Here is a 20,477-nt window from a genome sequence, read left to right on the forward strand (position 1 = left end):
GTGGTTAGGACTCGGTGTTCAATCCCTGGTCGGGGCACTAAGACCCCGTCAGCTATGCGGCACAGCCCAAAAAAAAAAAAAAAAAGGACCCTCTGGGGTTTTCCCGGGCGGTCCAGTGGTTAGGACTCGGTGTTCAATCCCTGGTCGGGGCACTAAGACCCCGTCAGCTATGCGGCACAGCCCAAAAAAAAAAAAAGATCCTCCTGACTTTATGGGATGGCGGATTGGGAGGTAGCAGGTCCTCAAATCCAGCCCTTGGATGAGTAGGTCGACACCCTTTCCTGTTCTCTAAGAGGGGCTGTGCTTGTCTCGTGGGACACTGTGCATTACCCATGCAGGCTGATAAACAGAAGGTGGGAGCAACCTCGATCAGCACTTAGAAGATGTCAACATTAGGCCAGAATACAGAGCTGTTGAGAAAGCCTCTCTCTTAGGTCTGAACATACGTAGGCTAAGCCAGCCCCCTATTCTGTGTTTCTCTTTGCATTTCACCATTTGGGACACTCTACCTTGTGCCAGAGTTTATACTTGACGTTTCTAAGATCAAACCTAAAATGTCACAAGCAGAGTTCAGAGGGGAAAAGGTGAGGTTGGAATATTATGCCAGATTTGTTTCTGAGTTATACCGGGTTCCTGGAAATCACCTGACATTTGGAGTTCTTTGAACAAATGAGCGGAGTAAACTAAAATGTAGGTAAACAGAAAATATCTCTCTAATTGCAGGAAGACTGTCTCCCTTTCCTGCCCCCTCCAGCCTTATCCAGGGCCCAAGAAGAGGCGTGCTTCTCGACTATTCAACCACAGGCCAGTTGCCTGCTCCTGTCTCTTGCCCTTTACCCTTTGTAGGCAAACTCTGCACGTCCACTGGGACCATGAAACGGGCTAGCCTGGGGGGCAGGCACTGAATGCTTTGAGGCTGGGCGTACTGGAGCAGAGGGAGGATGCCCACTTGGTGGGGTTCTTGATGATCTGATGGAGATTCTCGGCACTGCCTTGCCCCCTTGCTCCTCTGCTTGACGGAGCCCTGAAGGAAACCACGCCTCCCAGACTCAGGATGGGGTCCCCATCTCCTCCATCTATCCCACCCCAAGGCTCAGCATCACTGAATCAGGGTTCTGGGTGAAGCTTCACAGCAACAGCCTCATCATTACCCCCAAATTGGCAGCATCCACGGACCTGGGTTTGGCCGGATGCTTCCTCCCTTAAGGTGTGCCCAGCCCAGCCCAGGACCCTAGGACCACATTCTACTTCTAGTCCAGGGACTTTGTCCTGAGTGCTAGCACAGAGTGTAGGGACAACCTCTGTCCCTGGTAGCCCTCTCCCTGGGGTAGGATCCAGCTCATCAGGGCTGGTCTGCTTACTGGAGCCTCTGCTAAACTGTGCCCAGGTTCCAGAAGGGCCCTATGCTCTGGATTAGACCAAAGCCCGATGCAGCACATCAAGTTTTCTCTGTTGGATACTGTGCTTTTGCAGCCTGACTGCCTCTACCGAGGAGGCTGCCCTCCTTGCCCTGATGTTTGCTGAGTCCCTGACCCGCCTGAGCTCAGCTTCCCCCTCTATCCTGTGGCTCCAGCTCTCGGCATGCCCTGAGCTTTACCTTGTTTAAATGTCCTCAGCAGGTTGGGCTGAGTAAACCTCGAGGCTTTCTCTGAGTCTTCGAAGATAATAATTATCCCTGACATTGGTTGAGGGCTTTGTTTACAGAGGCTTTCACCTGACACCCTCTTCACGTTCCGCCGGGACCTCCTGTATTTCTTTGATATGAGAACAAAAAGCATTGCAAACATGGCCACTCAAAAGTCAACTCCCCAGGGGCTTCCCTGGTGGCGCAGTGGTTGAGAGTCTGCCTGCCGATGCAGGGGACACGGGTTCGTGCCCCGGTCCGGGAGGATCCCACATGCCGCAGAGCTGCTGGGCCCGTGAGCCGTGGCCGCTGAGCCTGCGCGTCCGGAGCCTGTGCTCCGCAACGGGAGAGGCCACAGCAGTGAGAGGCCCGCGTACCGCAAAAAAAAAAAAAAAAAAAAAAAAAAAGTCAACTCCCTTTCTGTACTTTGTGCTTCTCAGGAAAGGGTGGTTTCCCTTCTATCACAGGGGTCTCACCTGAGATACCTCAGGTGGGTATTTCCTCCAGAACGTATCTATTGTGGATTCATTACCTGGAGCTAAGTCTCTTTTAAATGAGCTGTTGTTAAGAGTCAAGAATTTAGACCATGACTAGGATCTCATGCTTCTTCTATTACTTAAATCTTGTCCATCCTTCCGACACAGAACTTACCAGAACAGCTTCATGTTTGCACACATGGGCTTAGACAGGTGTCGATTCTTATGGAAGAGACAGTGCTTTCCTCTCAGTAGTGAACACAGGAAGAATCCATCTCCTAACTTCCCTTACGGTAAAGTGAGGCCAATGACTGCGTTCTGGCTGGTGACAGAGCAACAATGTAGGCGACTTTCAGGCCTGGTACCCAAGACCTCCTGAGTGATCCCCCTTCCTTTCCCTCTCTTCTCTTCAGCTGGCTGGATAGAGAGGATCAAGCAGAGGCATCCAAGTCCCAAGTGCAAGAAGACTAGGTCCCGAGATCTTTGCCTGGAAGGCCTCTGCCCCACATGCAACAGGACATAAACGACAGCTAAACCTCTTATTTTGTTTTAACCACTAAGAATGGGAGTTATTTGTTACAGCACTTTTATTGACCAGTACAGTGCTGAGCCTAGTTCTAAAACTACCTATAAGGTCTTGGGCAATTCCTTTCATTGTTTTGAGCTTTCTCATCCGTATGAAACTTTTCCTGGCAGGCTTTGCGGTCATACGAGAAGAGCTCGGGATGTAGTCTTCCTAGGAATCAGTGTACCTGCCTGCACCAACTTACCCACCTGCTGACTTTCTGACTGTGGCTGCAGCAGATCAAGTGGCCTTGGTCCCACCTCAGGGTGTTTGTATTTGTTAGTCCTTCTGCTTGGGTCACTTTTCTCCCAGGTTCCACGGGTTTTGCCTCTTCTCATCATTTAGGGCTAATCTTTTGCAACATGTCCTCAAAGACATGGTGCCTCCAGTTCAGGCAGCGTCCTTGACCTCTAGTTCTTTCCTATCACAATTTCTTATTGCATCTACCCCTCTCTGAACGCAGAGTATTTATGTATTGGTTTATAGGAATATTATCTATTAACATTATCCATTAATATTATTGTGTGCCCGGTACATGACAAGCACTCGGTAAACGGCAGTGCTTAATGATGAGCCCACTGTATTGAGTCTCTGTTTACAGGTCCCTCTTTCCCAAGGTCAAGGACTAGGTCTTACTTATCTTTGCCTCCCGATAAACCTTGTATGGAAGAGATGACCAAGAAATGTCTGTGACGGGAGAGAAACTCAAATCGTGTCTTCGATCCAGTGCATCCAAAGACCAATGAAACCGTCCTTGTTCTAAAAAAAATTAAACCTTTTTATTAGTATATTTATTTTATATATAAAAGAAATACAAAAAAAGAAACACAAAGAAAACACTTCTATGGCAACTCGGACTTGTCGGTGCCTTCGACTTGGGCTCCCGGCTCAGGCCCACTGGGTGTCAGCAAAGTCCGCCGGTTGTAATGGCCCTTGATGATGCCCGTGTTGTTGTTCTCATTCAGCAGCTGCTTCTGCCTTTGCCTGTTGAGGGACTGGACGAGGCCCAGGACGACCGCGGCCAAGGAGTACTGCCCGGGCAGTCTTCTCGGCGGCAGGATGAATGGGTTGGGTTGGACTCTTCCCAGGAGAAAGTACGTTTTGATTTTTCCTTCCTGTTCACTGATGCCCTTCACATAGATCTCCCCTCGGTAGTCAAAGGCAAAGCCCTGGTCCTTCAGGATGAGATAGGTCTCCTCTGGGACCTGGATTCTGCCGCTGACTCCCGTGCTGTCCATTCGACTTGCCAGGTTCACGGTTTTGCCCCAAATGTCGTATTGTGGTTTCTTAGCGCCGATAACGCCAGCTACCACTGAGCCGTGACTGATGCCTGTGGGTGAACCAGAGAAACAAGAGATGAGAGAATAGGGACGTCAAGGAAGGGGCCGCTCCCTGCCTGGGACAGTGACCCTTAAACGAAGGATGTGCTCTCTGCGGATAAACTGCAGGGTCCCGATCCAGCCTCAGTCACTTATTAGGTGTGTGATCTGGGTTGGGTACTTAACAGATTTGGACCTCACTTTTCTCATCTGTCAAGTGGAAATAATGAAAGGACGTTGGTATGAGATGATATAGGTAAAGCCACTGGTATATTACCAGACAACCAGTGAGTGCTCGAGAGACAATAATTATTACTCTCACATGGATGCTGACTTGTCTTAGCCTGCGGGATGGACAGGGCACTGATGTCGGGATGCTGGGATCGCCGCTTGCCTCTGTGGTCACAGTGCCCTGAGAGCTTGGGCAACACCTTTTCCTTCCCTGTCTTAGTCTACGTCCTCAGCAGCATTCCCTGGGTCCGTGGCCACAGCCTCCTAACACGCCTCCCTGGATCCCTGCTGGTCCTCCGGCAGACCATCCTCCAAGCTGCTGCCGGAACCAGAGGGACTCTCTGATGCACGTCTGATCAAGTTACCACCCACTTCAACACCTGCCACAGCTCCTTTTGCCTATGGGGTAAAGCCCCGGCTCCTCAGGTTCACAATCTAGGGCTTCTCAGAGCTGGCTCTTGCCTAACTTGCCAGCCTCATTTTTGTCACCACCCTCCCCCTCACCTTTGCACCATCTCCATACTGCACTGCTCGAGTTCCCCTAACCTGCTGGCGTTTCCACCTCTGTGCCTCTGTCCCTGGCTTTCTCTCTGCTTGGACTGTCATTTACTCCCAATCCCACCGGTTATTTGGTAGATCACAGTTTCAAGACCTCCTCCTTTAGGAAATACAGACTTTTTAAAAAGGAATGACAGTATTCCACTAAACACATTCATGGGCATATATGTCTCCTTTTACTAGACTAAGGATTTCTCATTCATTCTGCAAACATTGACTAGGCATGTACTATAAAGCAGACACTGTTCCAGGTATTGGGGATATGGTGGGAAAGAAAAAAGACATAGCCCCGGCCCTCATGGAGCTTACCTTCTACTGGGGAGAGACAGAAAATAATTTAAAAAATGCAATATAGTATCAGTGACTGATAAAGGTAATAAAGAAAAAACAATCAGGTTAAAGGGATAGAAAAATAGAGGAGGGTGTATTTTGGGGTAGGGTGGTTAGGAAAGGCCTTTCTGAGCAGAGATCTAGAGAAAGTGAGAGTATAAGCCATGCAGATGTCTGGGTTAGATCATTCCAGGCAGAGGGAAAAGCAAGACACACACACACACACACACACACACACACACACACACACACACAGACGCACACGTATAACATAGAACTGTGAACTTCGAGAAACAGCTCTTGCAGAATGCATGGGAATCACAAGGATGGACATTGCCCTAAAATTTGCAGAGCCCTTGCATAACCACTATCCCATTCACATCTCTTCTTACTACTATGAGGTACGCAGGGGAGATAATAATATAACTCCCAGTTCACACATGAGGAAACTGACACTCAGAGGGTTTAAACGACTTGCCCAAAGTCATACACCTGGTTACAGCAGACCCAAAACACAAAGTGAAAGGCCCAATCCCACTGGGAACATGATTTTCTAACCTCTGAACTATGCCAGGAGAATAATGTATCACACCAAGGGTTGGCCTTAATTCCAGCAACATCTCCTGAAATTACACAGCCTTTGTTCAAGGTTATAGTTCTGCTTTTTATTCCCAGTTCAATCATGTATTCAATGATTTCAGACAGGGCATGTAGGGTTGTTGGAAGATCTGGAAACAAGCCCTGAGCACCCCATCCATAGATCAAAATATAAAAATATCACTTATTTATTCCAGTGAACAAAGGCATGTGACATTTCTTAGATCTGACAAGTCAGGCATGGGTATTACCTGACCCTTTATACTTGAAAGCTGCTAACGGTGAACCAAGAAAGTAAAATGGCATGCCAGCCAGAGGATGTCTAAGACATGAGGACTGCTGTAACATTTGTTTTAGGCCGCACGCTGGCCGCCAGAATGTCACTGGTCTCAGTCAGGAAATTCTGGAGTCGCTGCCAGGATGACCATTTGGTTGTGTGATTGTAGGCTAGTTACTCCCCTTCTCTGGGCCTGAGTTTGCCCATCTGTAAAATGTGAATGTGGACTAGAGCAGGGGCTTTCAGACTATGCTTTAGGAGGCCCCCTCCAGACTCTGCAGAGATGCTGAAGAAATTAACAAGTTATACAAGTTGTAGATGACTATTATCACATAGCCGTGACTGTTGTCATTTTGCACAAGGGTGTCCCTAAGCCCAAAGGAGGATGAGCTGTGTGGCCGAGTGAAGAGCTATAAAGCTAACTTCCTGTCCCTGGCTCAAGTCAGCATGTGACATCCCCAGGAACAGAATCCTGCTTTTGGCTCAGGGTGTTATCCAGGGGAACGGGCGAGTAATGCATTGACTTCCAGTATCTGGTGACATAGAAGACAGGAGGAAACGATTGATTAGACAGCTGCCTCTCTAATCAGGGCCTTGTGTGGGTGGGATTCTGGACAAGTTGGAGGAGAGGTAGCTGGGGTCTATCAGTGGCTTGGTGTTTCTGCACACAGGCCAAAATCCTTCCACTGCTTCCAGCATCTTGAGTGAGAGGAAGCCCAGACAGGCCTGTCCTTGGCCAGGTCACACTAAATCTGCTGCATTTTGCGGGAAAAAGCTCCCCTGGCTTGATGCCCAGGGCACGGGAGGGCTCGATAGAGCAAGGCCAAACAGCTCGGTGGGTCCCCAAGGTGCCACACTTCCAGCTGCTACTCACCAATCCGGAGCTCAAAATTGTTGAAAGAATGCTTGTTGATCTCCTGTATGCTTTCCGTCAGGGCGAGAGAGAAGTCGGCCAGGGCACACAAATGTTCCCACTTATCTTCACATTGCTGCAGCAAACATGAGAGAAGAGGTCATTCGATGGGGCGAACAGGAGCATTTCTGCAGCAGGGGTCTGTCCTACCTCACCCACACATGCCTTCAAGGGAAGTGAGCAGGTGTGTGAGCCCTGTACGCCTAAGTCACCAGTGTCCAGAAACACAGGGTACCAGGAAATTTGTTTCAGAGAGTGTAATATGTGTGACTCTCAGATTCCATTCCCCACCCCTACCCTTGTCTGTTCAAGTTGATGCTGTTCACTTTGTGTGTGTGTGTGTGTGTGTGTGTGTGTGTGTGTGTGTGTGTGTGTGTGTGTATACACACCCTTATGTTCATATATGTGAGGTTTCCAATCTAGGAACCATGTCTATTTCCTTTGAAGTACTCACAGTGTCTGTTTAATAGATGTTTCACATAGACATTCGCTCTCTGAACCTCAGTTTCCTCATCTATATAATGGGGAGAAGCATAGTTGCCCTGCCTACCTCATGAGGACTGAATGAGATTGTGTATGTGAAAGAATTCTGTGCCCCTCCAGAGCAGAGGTTGGCAGTCAGTAAAGGGCCAGATAGCAAGTATTTTAGGCTTTGTGGGCCGTGTGGTCTTTGTCATGACTACCCAACACTGCCATTTTAGCCAGAAAGGAGCCATAGACAAAATATAAATGAATGCATGTGGCTGTGTTCCAATAAAACTTTATTTACGAAAACAGATGGTGGATACATCAGATCACCAATATAGCAGTTGGGATGACGGTCTATCAGTATTTCCAAACTGAAGTTATTTTTTAATCAACACTTCTAATGCTAGCATCCAGTGTTTACACGTTCTACCATCGCCGCCACATCAAACTAAAACCTATACAATGTTAATTATTTACATTTAAATTTGTTTTTGGAGGTGGTGATGCTGGGGAGAAAATACTTAAATTTTTCATTAGAAGCTCCTAAGTCAATGAGGCCTTGAAATACAATATTTGATATATGTTTGTGTATTTGTGTTTTGGGGGTATAATTTTAAATTATAACTACAATATATACTCTGGTTTAATTATACTTCATTAAATTATTTATATGAAAGAATCATATCTAGGTTTCAAAGATTCACTTATATATTCCTTGACAGCTACTGGCCCAGTACAAAGTCCATGTTTTCTATATTCACCCACACTGTTGCCAGTTGTACCTAACAATTCCCTTTTTTCGAAAAATTTATTTTATTAAAAAAGTTCTTTTTAACTAGGAGTATAATTGCTTTACATTGTTGTTAGTTTCTGCCGCACAGCAAAGTGAATCAGCTATACGTATACATATATCCCCATATCCCCTCCCTCTTGCATCTCCCTCCCTCCCACCCTCCCTATCCCACCCCTCTAGGTGGTCACAAAGCACCGAGCTGATCTCCCTGTGCTATGCGGCTGCTTCCCACTAGCTATCTATTTTACATTTGGTAGTGTATATATGTCCATGCCACTCTCTCACTTCATCCCAGCTTACCCTTCCCCCTCCCCGTGTCCTTAAGTCCATTCTCTGCATCTGTATCTTTATTCCTATCCTGCTCCTAGGCTCTTCAGAGCCATTTTTTTTTTTTAGATTCCATATATATGTGTCAGCATATGATATTTGTTTTTCTGTTTCTGACTTACTTCACTCTGTATGACAGACTCTAGGTCCACCCACTTCACTACAAATAACTCAATTTCGTTTCTTTTTGTGGTTGAGTAATATTCCATTGTATATATGTGCCACATCTTCTTTATCCATTCGTCTGTCGATGGGCATTTAGGTTGCTTCCATGTCCTGGCTATTGTAAATAGTGCTGCAGTGAACATTGTGGTACATGACTCTTTTTGAATTATGGTTTTCTCAGGGAATATGCCCAGTAGTGGGATTGCTGAGTCATATGGTAGTTCTATTTTTAGTTTTATAAGGACCCTCCATACTGTTCTCCATAGTGGCTGTATCAATCTACATTCCCACCAACAGTGTTCCCTTTTCTCCACACCATCTCCAGCATTTATTGTTCCTAGATTTTTTGATGATGGGCATTGATTGGTGTGAAGTGATACCTCATTGTAGTTTTGATTTGCATTTCTCTAATGAATAGTGGTGTTGAGCATCCTTTCATGTGTTTGTTGGCAATCTGTATATCTTCTTTGGAGAAATGTCTATTTAGGTCTTCTGCCCATTTTGGGATTGGGCTGTTTGTTTTTTGATATTGAGCTGCATGAGCTGCTTGTATATTTTAGAGATTAATCCTTTGTCGGTTGCTTCATTTGCAAATATTTTCTCCCATTCTGAGGGTTGTCTTTTCGTCTTGTTTATGGTTTCCTTTGCTGTGCAAAAGCTTTTAAGTTTCATGAGGTCCATTTGTTTATTTTTGTTTTTACTTCCATTTCTCTAGGAGGGAGGTGAGTCAAAAAGGATCTTGCTGTGATTTATGTCATAGAGTGTTCTACCTATTTTTTCCTCTAAGAGTTCGATAGTGTTTGGCCTTCCATTTAGGTCTTTAATCCATTTTGAGTTTGTTTTTATGTATGGTGTTAGGGAGTGTTCTAATTTCATTCTTTTTCATGTAGCTGTCCAGAGGCTGTCTTTTCTCCATTGTATATTCTTGCCTCCTTTATCAAAAATGAGGTGACAATATGTGCGTGGGTTTATCTCTGGGCTTTCTCTCTTGTTCCATTGACCTATATTTCTGTTTCTGTTCCAGTACCATACTGTCTTGATGACTTTGTAGTATAGTCTGAAGTCAGGGAGACTGATTCCTCCAGCTCCATTTTTCTTTCTCAGGATTGCTTTGGTTATTCAGGGTCTCTTGTGTTTCCATACATATTATGAAATTTTTTGTTCTAGTTCTGGGAAAAATGCCATTGGTAGTACGGTAGGGGTTGCATTGAATCTGTAGGTTGCTTTGGGTACTATGGTCATTTTCACAGTGTTGATTCTTCCAATCCAGGAACATGGTATATCTCTCCATCTGTTTGTATCATCTTTAATTTCTTTCATCAGTGTCTTATAGTTTTCTGCATACAGGTCTTTTGTCTCCTTAGGTAGGTTTATTCCTAGGTATTTTATTCTTTTTGTTACAATGGTAAATGGCAGGGTTTCCTTAATTTCTCTTTTAGATTTTTCATCATTAGTGTATAGGAATGCAAGAGACTTCTGTGCATTAATTTTGTATCCTGCTACTTTACCACATTCATTGATTAGCTCTAGTAGTTTTCTGGTGGCATCTTTAGGATTCTCTGTGTATAGTAACATGTCATCTGAAACAATGACGGTTTTACATCTTCTTTTCCGATTTGGATTCCTTTTATTTCTTTTCCGTCTCTGACTGCTGTGGCTAAAACTTCCAGAACTAAGTTGAATAATAGTGGTGAGGAGAGTGGGCAACTTTGTCTTGTTCCTGATCTTAGTGGAAATGGTTTCAGTTTTTCACCATTCAGAACAATATTGGCTGTGGGTTTGTCATACATGGCCTTTATTTTGTTGATGTTAAGTTCCCTCTATGCCTACTTTCTGGAAAGTTTTTATCATAAATAGGTGTTGAATTTTGTCCAAAGCTTTTTCTGCATCTACTGAGATGATCATATGGTTTTTATCCCTGTTTGTTAATATGGTGTATCACATTGATTGATTTGTGTATATTGAAGAATCCTTGCATTCCTGGGATAAACCCCACTTGATCATGGTGTATGATCCTTTAAATGTGCTATTGGATTCTGTTTGCTAGTATTTTCTTGAGGATTTTTGCATCTAAGTTCATCAGTGATATTGGCCTGTAGTTTTCTTTCTTTGTGACATCCTTGTCTGGTTTTGGTATCAAGGTGATGGTGGCCTCATAGAATGACTTTGGGAGCGTTCCTCCCTCTGCTCTATTTTGGAAGAGTTTGAGGAGGATGGGTGTTAGCTCTTCTCTAAATGTTTGACAGAATTCTCCTGTGAAGCCATCTGGTCCTGGGCTTTTGTTTGTTGGAAATTTTTAATCACAGTTTCAATTTCAGTGCTTGTGATTGGTCTGTTGATATTTTCCATTTCTTCCTGGTTCAGTCTCGGAAGGCTGTGCTTTTCTAAGAATTTGTCCATTTCTTCCAGGTTGTCCATTTTATTGGCACAGAGTTGCTTGTAGTAATCCCTCATGGTCCTTTGTATCTCTGCTGTGTCGGTTGTCACTTCTCCTTTTTCGTTTCTGATTCTATTGATCTGAGTCCTCTCCCTTTTTTTCTTGATGAGTCTGGCTAATGGTTTATCAGTTTTGTTTATCTTCTCAAAGAACCAGCTTTTAGTTTTATTGGTCTTTGCTATGGTTGCCTTCATTTCTTTTCCATTTATGTCTGATCTGATCTCTGTGATTTCTTTCCTTCTGTTAACTTTGGGGTTTTCTTGTTCTCTTTCCTCTGATTGCTTTAGGTATAAGGTTATGTTGTTTATTTGAGATGTTTCTTGTTTTCTGAGGTAGGACTGTATTGCTATAAACTTCCCTCTTAGAACTGCTTTTGCTGCATCCCATAGGTTTTGGGTTGTCGTGTTTTCATTGTCAGTTGTTTCTAGGTATTTTTTGATTTCCCCTTTGATTTCTTCAGTGATCTCTTGGTTATTTATTAGTAGTGTATTGTTTAGCCTCCATGTGTTTGTATTTTTTACAGATTTTTTCCCTGTAATTGATATCTAGTCTCATAGCATTGTGGTCGGAAAAGATACTTGATACGATTTCAATTTTCTTAAATTTACAAAGGCTTGAATTGTGACCGAAGATATGATCTATCCTGGAAAATGTTCCATGAGCACCTGAGAAGAAAGTGTATTCTGTTGTCTTTGGAAAGAATGTCCTATAAATATCAGTTAAATCCATCTTGTTTAATGTGTCATTTAAAGCTTGTGTTTCCTTATTTCTTTTTATTTTGGTTGAACTGTCCACTGGTGAAAGTGGGGTGTTAAAGTCTCCTACTATTATCATGTTACTGTGGATTTCCCCTTTTGTGGCTGTTAGCAGTTGCCTTATGTATTGAGGTGCTCCTATGTTGGGTGCATAAATATTTACAATTGTTATATCTTCTTCTTGGATTGATCCCTTGATCATTATGTAGTGTCCTTCTTTGTCTCTTGTAATAGTCTTTATTTTAAAGTCTATTTTGTCTGATATGAGAATTGCTTCTCCAGCTTTCTTTTGATTTCCATTTGCATGGAATATCTTTTTCCATCCCCTCACTTTCAGTCTGTTTGTGCCCCTAGGTCTGAAGTGGGTCTCTTGTAGACAGCATATATCTGGGTCTTGTCTTTGTATCCATTCAGCCAGTCTATGTCTCTGGGTTGGAGCATGTAATCCATTTACGTTTAAGGTAATTATCGATATGTATGTTCCTATTACCATTTTCTTAACTGTTTTGGGTTTGTTATTGTAGGTCTTTTCCTTCTCTTGTGTTTCCTGCCTAGAGAAGTTCCTTTAGCATTTGTTGTAAAGCTGATTTGGTGGTGCTGAATTCTCATAGTTTTTGCTTATCTGTAAAGGTTTTAATTTCTCCGTCGAATCTGAATGAGATCCTTGCTGGGTAGAGTCATCTTGGTTGTAGGTTTTTCCCTTTCATCACTTTAAATATGTCCTGCCCCTCCCTTCTGGCTTGCTGAGTTTCTGCTGAAAGATCAGCTGTTAACCTTATGGGGATTCCTTTTTATGTGAATTGTTGCTTTTCCCTTGCTGCTTTTAATATTTTTCCTTTGTATTTAATTTTTGATAGTTTGATTAATATGTGTCTTGGCGTTTTTCTCCTTGGATTTTTCCTTTATGGGACTCTCTGCACTTCCTGGAATTGATTGACTATTTCCTTTCCCATATTAGGGAAGTTTTCAACTATAATCTCTTCCAATATTTTCTCAGTCCCTTTCTTTTTCTCTTCTTCTGAGACCCCTATAATTCGAATGTTGGTGTGTTTAATGTTGTCCCAGAGGTCTCTGAGACTGTCCTCAATTCTGTTTGTTCTTTTTTCTTTATTCTGCTCTGCTGTAGTTATTTCCACTATTTTTTTTAATTTTTATTTTTTTTGCGGTACGCAGGCCTCTCACTGTTGTGGCCTCTCCCATTGCAGAGCACAGGCTCCGGACGCACAGGCCCAGCCGCTCTGCAGCACGTGGGATCTTCCCGGACCGGGGCACGAACCTGTGTCCCCTGCATCGGCAGGCGGACTGTCAACCACTGCGCCACCAGGGAAGCCCTATTTCCACTATTTTATATTCCAGGTCACTTATCCGTTCTTCTGCCTCAGTTATTCTGCTATTGATTCCTTCTAGAGAATTTTTAATTTCATTTATTGTGCTGTTCATCATTGTTTGTTTGTTCTTTAGTTCTTCTAGGTCCTTGTTAAACGTTTCTTGTATTTTCCCCATTCTCTTTCCAAGATTTTGGATCATCTTTGCTATCATTACTCTGAATTCTTTTTCAGGTGGACTGCTTATTTCCTCTTCATTTGTTTGGTCTGGTGGGTTTTTACCTTTCTCCTTCATCTGCTGTGTATTTCTCTGTCTTCTCATTTTGCTTTACTTACTGTGTTTGGGGTCTCCTAGGTTCATAGTTCCTGTTGTTTTTGCTGTCGGCCCCAGTGGGTAAAGTTGGTTCAGTGGGTTGTGTAGGATTCCTGGTGGAGGGGCCTGGTACCTGTGTTCTGGTGGATGAGGCTGGATCTTGTCTTTTTGGTTGGCAGGACCACGTCCAGTGGTGTGTTTTAGGGTGTCTGTGAACTTATTATGATTTTAGGCAGCCTCTCTGCTAATGGGTGGGGCTGTGTTCCTGTCTTGTTAGTTGTTTGGCATAGGGTTCTCCAGCACTGTGGCTTGCTATTTGTTGAGCGGAGCTGGGTCTTAGCATTGAGAGAGAGATCTCTGGGTGAGCTCTCGCCAATTGATGTTACATGGAGCCAGGAGGTGTCTGGTGGTCCAATGTCCTGAACTCAGCTCTCCCACCTCAGAGGCTCAGGCCTGACACCCGGCCGGAGCACCAAGGCTCTGTCAGCCACATGGCTAGGTACGCGGGGAGTTTCTTGCCTTTTGGGAAGTCTGAGGTCTTCTGCCAGCGTTCAGTAGGTGTTCTGCAGTAGTTGTTCCACATGTAAATGTATTTTTGATGTATTTGTGGAGAGGAAGGTGATCTCCACGTCTTACTCCTCCACCATCTTGAATGTCCTCCACAATATTCCCTTTTTGATGACATTTCACTTCCTTTCTACAAATTCTAACCATGCCCACCATTTAAGAACTGATTTAACTGTCATTACTTTTTTTTTTTTTTTTCTTGCGTTATGCGGGCCTCTCACTGTCGTGGCCTCTCCCATTTGCGGAGCACAGGCTCCGGACGCGCAGGCTCAGCGGCCATGGCTCACGGGCCCAGCCGCTCCGCGGCATGTGGGATCTTCCCGAAACGGGGCACGAACCCGCGTCTCCTGCATCGGCAGGCGGACTCTCAAGCACTGCGCCACCAGGGAAGCCCTAACTGTCATTACTTTTTGATAGTATTTTATTGTAAAATATAAACCTATTTGTATATTTTTAACACTGGAAATATTTGACAAAGCTCAGATTCTTTACCATAATAATAAAGTCATTTTAATGAACTTGTTGTATAATGATTTAACTCTCCCTAACTGTTAAGCATTTACTAAGCAGGACTAACCAAGTCTTCAATAGATAGTACTATTACATACATGCTGTGCCTGTAAAGATATGGCATAATGGTAATATCTAGAATATTATTGTGTCTATTTGAGAGGACCATTGCTGAAAAGAGATATTTCAAATTTTCTTGGTATAGGATTTGAAATGTGTAGCAATTTGCAATGAAATTTGTTATTAGAGGCAAAAATATCACCAATCCTTTTTGTAATTTGGAAGCACTTAAGTCACTCTCTATATATTATTTATACTTCTTTGCTCTCCCAACTCTTTGCTTACATTTTTTAGCTTAAACTGCACACTGGCCTGCAACTGTTAATTTACACCTCTGCCAGTCCCTAGGCTGTGAATAACATAAGGGCAAAATATGATTTATTCATCTTTGGGTCCTGAGTTACTGGCACACCTATGGAGTTCAACTAGACAACCCTTGCATTTCATAAGAGTGTTTAAATTTAAAGAGGTTAAGTGATTTGCCTCAGAAAATAAAACTGCATGTTGACAACAACAAAAAACAGAAACAAACAAACAAACAAAAAAACAGATGGTGGGTTGGATTTGGCCTGGGGGGTGTCTTTCTGGACCCCTGTGGCAGAGTGATGTGCACATGTACCTAATGACTATAAAGGGTTTCTTCTCAGATAGTCTTGGAATAGTTCTAGGTTTTTAGTTGGAAAGTGAGCAAAGAAGAATGAGGATTCCTCTCCCTGGCAGCTTATGCCCATTTCCAGAGAGCATGTATGGAGGACCTACCAGGTGCAAGGCTTTGTGTGGCTAGCATGACTCTATCTCAGGTAATTCAACCATGGGCCCTGGAAGCTGGATGTCAGTTTCCCACTTAACACTAGTGTCTGGCACAGTCACCTCTCAAAAAAGCAGAGCTATTATTATTATTAGTTTTGGAGGAGAAAACAAAAGTAAGAAGAAAACAGGCCGGGATCAGGGGTTTAGTAACACCCGCAACTAAATCATAACCAGGGTATTTCTTGGTCCTGATTTTGTTCATCTAGTGAACAGCGAGGTTCAGAATGAAGCCTAGAAGCTTCTCAATCATAAAGAAGCATCAGTACACCCAGTAGACCCTGCTTACCTCAGGAGCAAAGGTACCTCACACACCTAGAATATCCACTTCATCGGATTTTCTCCCTACCTGTCCCCAGGTTTCCTGGTGATGGCAGCCCCACCACCTTCAGCAACCTGACCAGAGTGTGGTCCCTGCCATAGGCTGTGGCTGAGTCCAAAGCATTCCTTTACCTGTTTTTCAGGTGACAGGCCTGACACGGCCATGTAGGTGCTGCCAATGGTCTTAATCTTTTCAATGTCTTGAAACCGGTCTTCACCAAGCAGCTGAAACAGATCCAGGCAACAGTGTCAGTCCTGATATTTGTGCTTCCAGCAGCCTGGAGCTCCTGGAAACAGGCCCCTGGCTCACAGTGAGGACCACCTCGGACTGGTTTAGCATCCTTGAGGTAGCCACTTTTCTCTCTGAGAATCAAACATTCAGGCTCTCAACAGATATTTATTGAGCACCTGCTAAGTGCCAAGTGCCGAGATGGGTGTGACCAGATACTCTTTAAGGACTAGATCTGTTTCTGAGAATCTCTGAAATAAAGCTATCTTATTAGTTTAAAGAAGAAATTGCCAATATTCCCAAATCCATCAACACATCCTTTTGGCTTTACTCTCAGCATGCATTTAAAAATCTTAGCATTTCCTGCCAGTACCCTGGTCTAAGCCACCATTAGTTTACACCTGGTTATTGTATTGCAGTAACGTACCTAATCCCCGTCTTCACCTCCACACTCCCAGCATGGCAGCCAGAGTGATCCTGTTTAAATGGAAGTCAGACCATGTCGCTGCTCTGTGGCTTCCCGTTCTACTCAGGGTCAAAGCCAGCGTCTTCACCATGCCCTGCAAGACCTGCCATGCCCTGTCCCCTTCGCTCACCCTGTTCCAGCCACACTGACCTCCTTGCTGATCCTAACAAGCCAGGCCTGTTTCTGCCTCAGGACCTTTGCATTTGCTGTTCCCCTGTTGGGACGCTCGTCCTTCAGACAACTACATGGCTCATCCCTCACCTCTTCCAGGTCTTTCCTCAAATGTCATCCCAGTGGGGTCTTGCTGATCACCCCATGCAAAACTGAACACAATATCCTGTCCCCACATACATATTCTCATCTTCTTCCTGCTTTATCTTCTCTCCTTAGCACTTATCCCTGACTGTGCTTATTTATTGTCATCTTTCCTACTAAAATGTAAAATTTCTGGAGGCAGGTACTTTTGCCTGTTGTATTTACTACTCAGCACCTAGACAGAGCCTAGCATACAGTAGGGATGGATGAATACCTGTATGGAAGAGTGGGTACCAACCTTGCCATTTCCTCCATCCTCACCTGCAGTTTGGATTTTAATGCCAAGGAAGGGAAACCTTGGTCTCTTATTTAGCAACTGTGATAAGAGAATAATGCTCTCTCTTCTTGTCCCCCCACCCCAAAAGTCCATGTCTTAGTCCCTGGAACCTATGGATATGTTACTTTACGTAGTAAAAAGGACATTGCAGATGTGATTAAGTGAATAATTTTGTGATGGGGCAATTTCCTGGGTTATCTGTGTGGGCTTGTAATAGGGAAGAACAAATATGACTCCATATCAGATCCGTTTCTTTGACTTTAACCTTTGTATTCTATTGCTTTTGCTATAAGTTAATCACTAAAGTGATGCTGCCTGTAGGCTTAAAGTATACATAGTGGCCCATCTCCAGGAACCCTGCCTCTCATGCCTGAGGGTTAAGCTCAAATACCTTACTTTGAGCTCACAGGAAACATCCTGACCAGGCCCACCTATGAATGGCTGCAGGAAAGAGGAAATTAACACATCCCCTCCGGAGTCTGGCGGGAACCAGGACATATGCAGCAAGATACTGCTTTCTTTTCTTTTTACTTTGCCTCCTTACTTCCCCCTCTTTCTTCTATAAAAGAAACTAGCATCCAAACCCAGGCAAGATGTTTCTTTAGGACACTAGTCCACCACCTTCTCTGTCTGCTGGCTTTCTGAATAAAGTTGCTATTTCTTGTCCCAGCAACTCGTCTCTCCATTTACTGGCCTGTCGTGTGGCAAGCAGTATGAGCTTGGACTCAGTAACGGGCTCAAGGTAATCACAAGGGTTCTTGTAAGTGAAAGAGGAAGGCCGGAGGCAGAGAAGATGTGACGGAGCAAGCAGAAGTCAGAGTGATCTGATTGCTGCCTTTAAAGACAGAGGAAGGGGCCACAAGCCAAGCAGGACGGGGGCCTTTAGGAGCTGGAAAAGGCAAAGAAAGAATTCTCCCCCGGAGCTTCCAGAAGCAACACTGCTGACACCTTGATTATAGCCCTGTGAGATCCATTCTGGATTCTGACCTCGGATCTATAAGAGGATGAATTGCTGTTATTTCAAGCCACTAACTTTGTGGTCATTTGTTACAGCAGCCGTGGGAAAAGCTAATTCAGCAACTATTGGCTGAGCTTTTCTACAATGTCTGATGAACAAGACGCATGTGGTCCTATAGCCGTCATGGAGCCAACAGCCCAGGCAGGGGTGTCCGATGTTAGATAAATCATCACACTAACTTGTGTCCTAGCTCAATTTTAGTAAAGTTTATGGTGGACACATACCGGGAGTAGGAATAAAGAGGATGGATGATTTTGATAAAATCTGGAGCATCTGGGACCGCTTCCCTGAGTAAGTGATTTCCAATTTCAGTTGTGAAGAGTGAGGGTTTTTTTTTCTAGCAGGGGAGCTTGTGTAGTAGGAGGTGGGGAGCACGGAAAGGGCTGGCAGGGGCATCCAGACATGGATGCCCACCTGCCTCCCTCTGCCCACTTACGGCTGCACTTCCCCAGGTTCCTGGGGGAAGGTGAAACTCTTCCTCCCTCTCTTCTCTTCGGAACTACTTGGCTGAGGGCCAGTTTCAGGTCCAGGCAAAGCTACCTCCTCTTCAGAAGTTGATCAGGAGGCAGCAAGAGGCTTCGCTATTTCATTTACTAACCACACGGCAACTTTATCCACTCTCTAGCTAAAAGCCTCTGGAGTCATAGCGGGGTTCCTAATCAGCCCCTTGTTCATCCTCTAGTCCGTGTGGAGACCCGAGATGTGAGAGGGCTCTTCAGCCTTCAAAGAGGCCGGGGCGGGGGCGGGGGGTGAGGAGCCCTGGTGCTGGGCTCTTGCAGACCCAGTCCTGGAGCATGTGCTCCGGGCAATGTTCAGCCTTCCTCGGAGCCAAGTTCCTGTGGCAACTGCATCAGCAAGAAGAGCAGTATGGTTACTGACGGGTGTCTGGCTGGAGCTTAGTGAGGGCAGAATCTAGAGGGTCTCTTTTGACCCAAAGGAAGAAGGCAGGTCCGGGTGACCCGAGGACCCACGTGAGAAAGGCTGACAGTGCTTGGGGTTGGCAAGCCAGGGAAAGCCTTGTTTTTCCCCTTCCCGTTGACTATATTCTCTTCTTTCTTCCTTCTCCTCTGCTTCCTCTCTTCTTCCTCCCCTTTGCCCCTCTTCTTTTTCTTCCTCCTTCTCGTCTCTGCTTCTCCTCTCTCTCCTCTTTCAGCTCTTCCCATCTCTCCTTTTTCCTCCTCCTGGTCTAGAGCTCAGCCTCCTGGACCAATTCCCTCTCTAAGCCCCTCCTACTTCCCTCTGCAAACACCCATCTCTACCACTAGGGGCGCTGTCCCCCATCTCTTTATTGGGAAGACTCTATGGTATCTATCGATATAGTTTGGGCCACCAAGACACAGACTTACTTCACATTTATTTATTTCAGTTTAAAAACATGCAAGTGAGAATTTTTGGGATATGCGGTGCTATAGATTTTAAAATAACACAAAGCTTGATGTCTCAACCTTCAGTCAGACTGAGCTTTTTAATAGAGCGATTTAAAAAAAAAAATTGGGGGGGCTTCCCTGGTGGCGCAGTGGTTGAGAGTCCGCCTGCCGATGCAGGGGACGCGGGTTCGTGCCCCGGTCCGGGAAGATCCCACATGCCGCGGAGCGGCTGGGCCCGTGAGCCACGGCCGCTGAGCCTGCGCGTCCAGAGCCTGTGCTCCGCAACGGGAGAGGCCACAGCAGTGAGAGGCCTGCGTACCGAAAAAAAAAAAAATTGGAAGTATGTTTTAGATCGGACTAGTCCATCATTACCTTACTATTTGCCAGATGGTTTCTGTCTCCTATGAGTTAATTAGTTGACTAGTCACTTCATTGAGCACCTGTTGTAAGCATCTCTTATGTTCTAGGCACAGTAGGAGGGCTTGGGGACTTAAAAGAATACATAAGAGTATAATTTTTTTTTTTTTTTTGCGGCACACGGGCCTCTCACTGTTGTGGCCTCTCCCGTTGCGGAGCACAGGCTGCGGATGCGCAGGTTCAGCGGCCATGGCTCACGGGCCCAGCCGCTCCGCGGCATGAGGGATCCTCCCGGACCGGGGCACGAACCCACGTCCCCTGCATCGGCAGGCGGACTCTCAACCACTGCGCCACCAGGGAAGCCCAAGAGTATAATTTTTATCTTCACGAGTTAATGGCTTAGCACAGAGAATGGGATAAAGGTACCATTACCACAGAATCACCCTCCATTCTCCACATTGAAAGGCCCTCTATACGCGTGTACTTACCACTGACTCCTTGTGTAAAGGGAACTCATAGTCACTCTATCTCTCACTGGACTGTGAATCCATGAAAGGCAAGAAGTGACTGTGTTTTATTTATCTTGACTCCCATCCTCATTCCTAGGACAACTAAAACGGCCATTGTTGAGTTTATGACTCCAAAACCAGCCCCATGAAATGCCAGTTAAGTGAAGATCAACGCACATGATGATTAAAAATCCGAACAGT

At 44.9% G+C, this 20,477-nt stretch overlaps 1 protein-coding gene across 1 annotated transcript in view; it reads right to left on the bottom strand.

The window, feature by feature from the left end:
- Positions 1 to 3,421: 3,421 nt before the first annotated feature.
- Positions 3,422 to 20,477, bottom strand: part of ADCY8 (adenylate cyclase 8) — a 223,843-nt gene continuing 206,787 nt past the window's right edge. The window contains exons 17-19 of the mRNA XM_007447988.1: positions 15,871 to 15,963; positions 6,852 to 6,966; positions 3,422 to 3,995 (exon numbers count right to left, since the gene is read on the bottom strand). Of these exons, the coding sequence (XP_007448050.1) occupies positions 3,508 to 3,995; positions 6,852 to 6,966; positions 15,871 to 15,963 (696 nt within the window). The 3' untranslated portion in view covers positions 3,422 to 3,507. The remainder of the gene's footprint in view (positions 3,996 to 6,851; positions 6,967 to 15,870; positions 15,964 to 20,477) is intronic.

Source organism: Lipotes vexillifer, unplaced genomic scaffold, assembly GCF_000442215.2.
Source record: "Lipotes vexillifer unplaced genomic scaffold, Lipotes_vexillifer_v1.1 scaffold796, whole genome shotgun sequence".
NCBI lineage: Eukaryota > Metazoa > Chordata > Mammalia > Artiodactyla > Lipotidae > Lipotes > Lipotes vexillifer.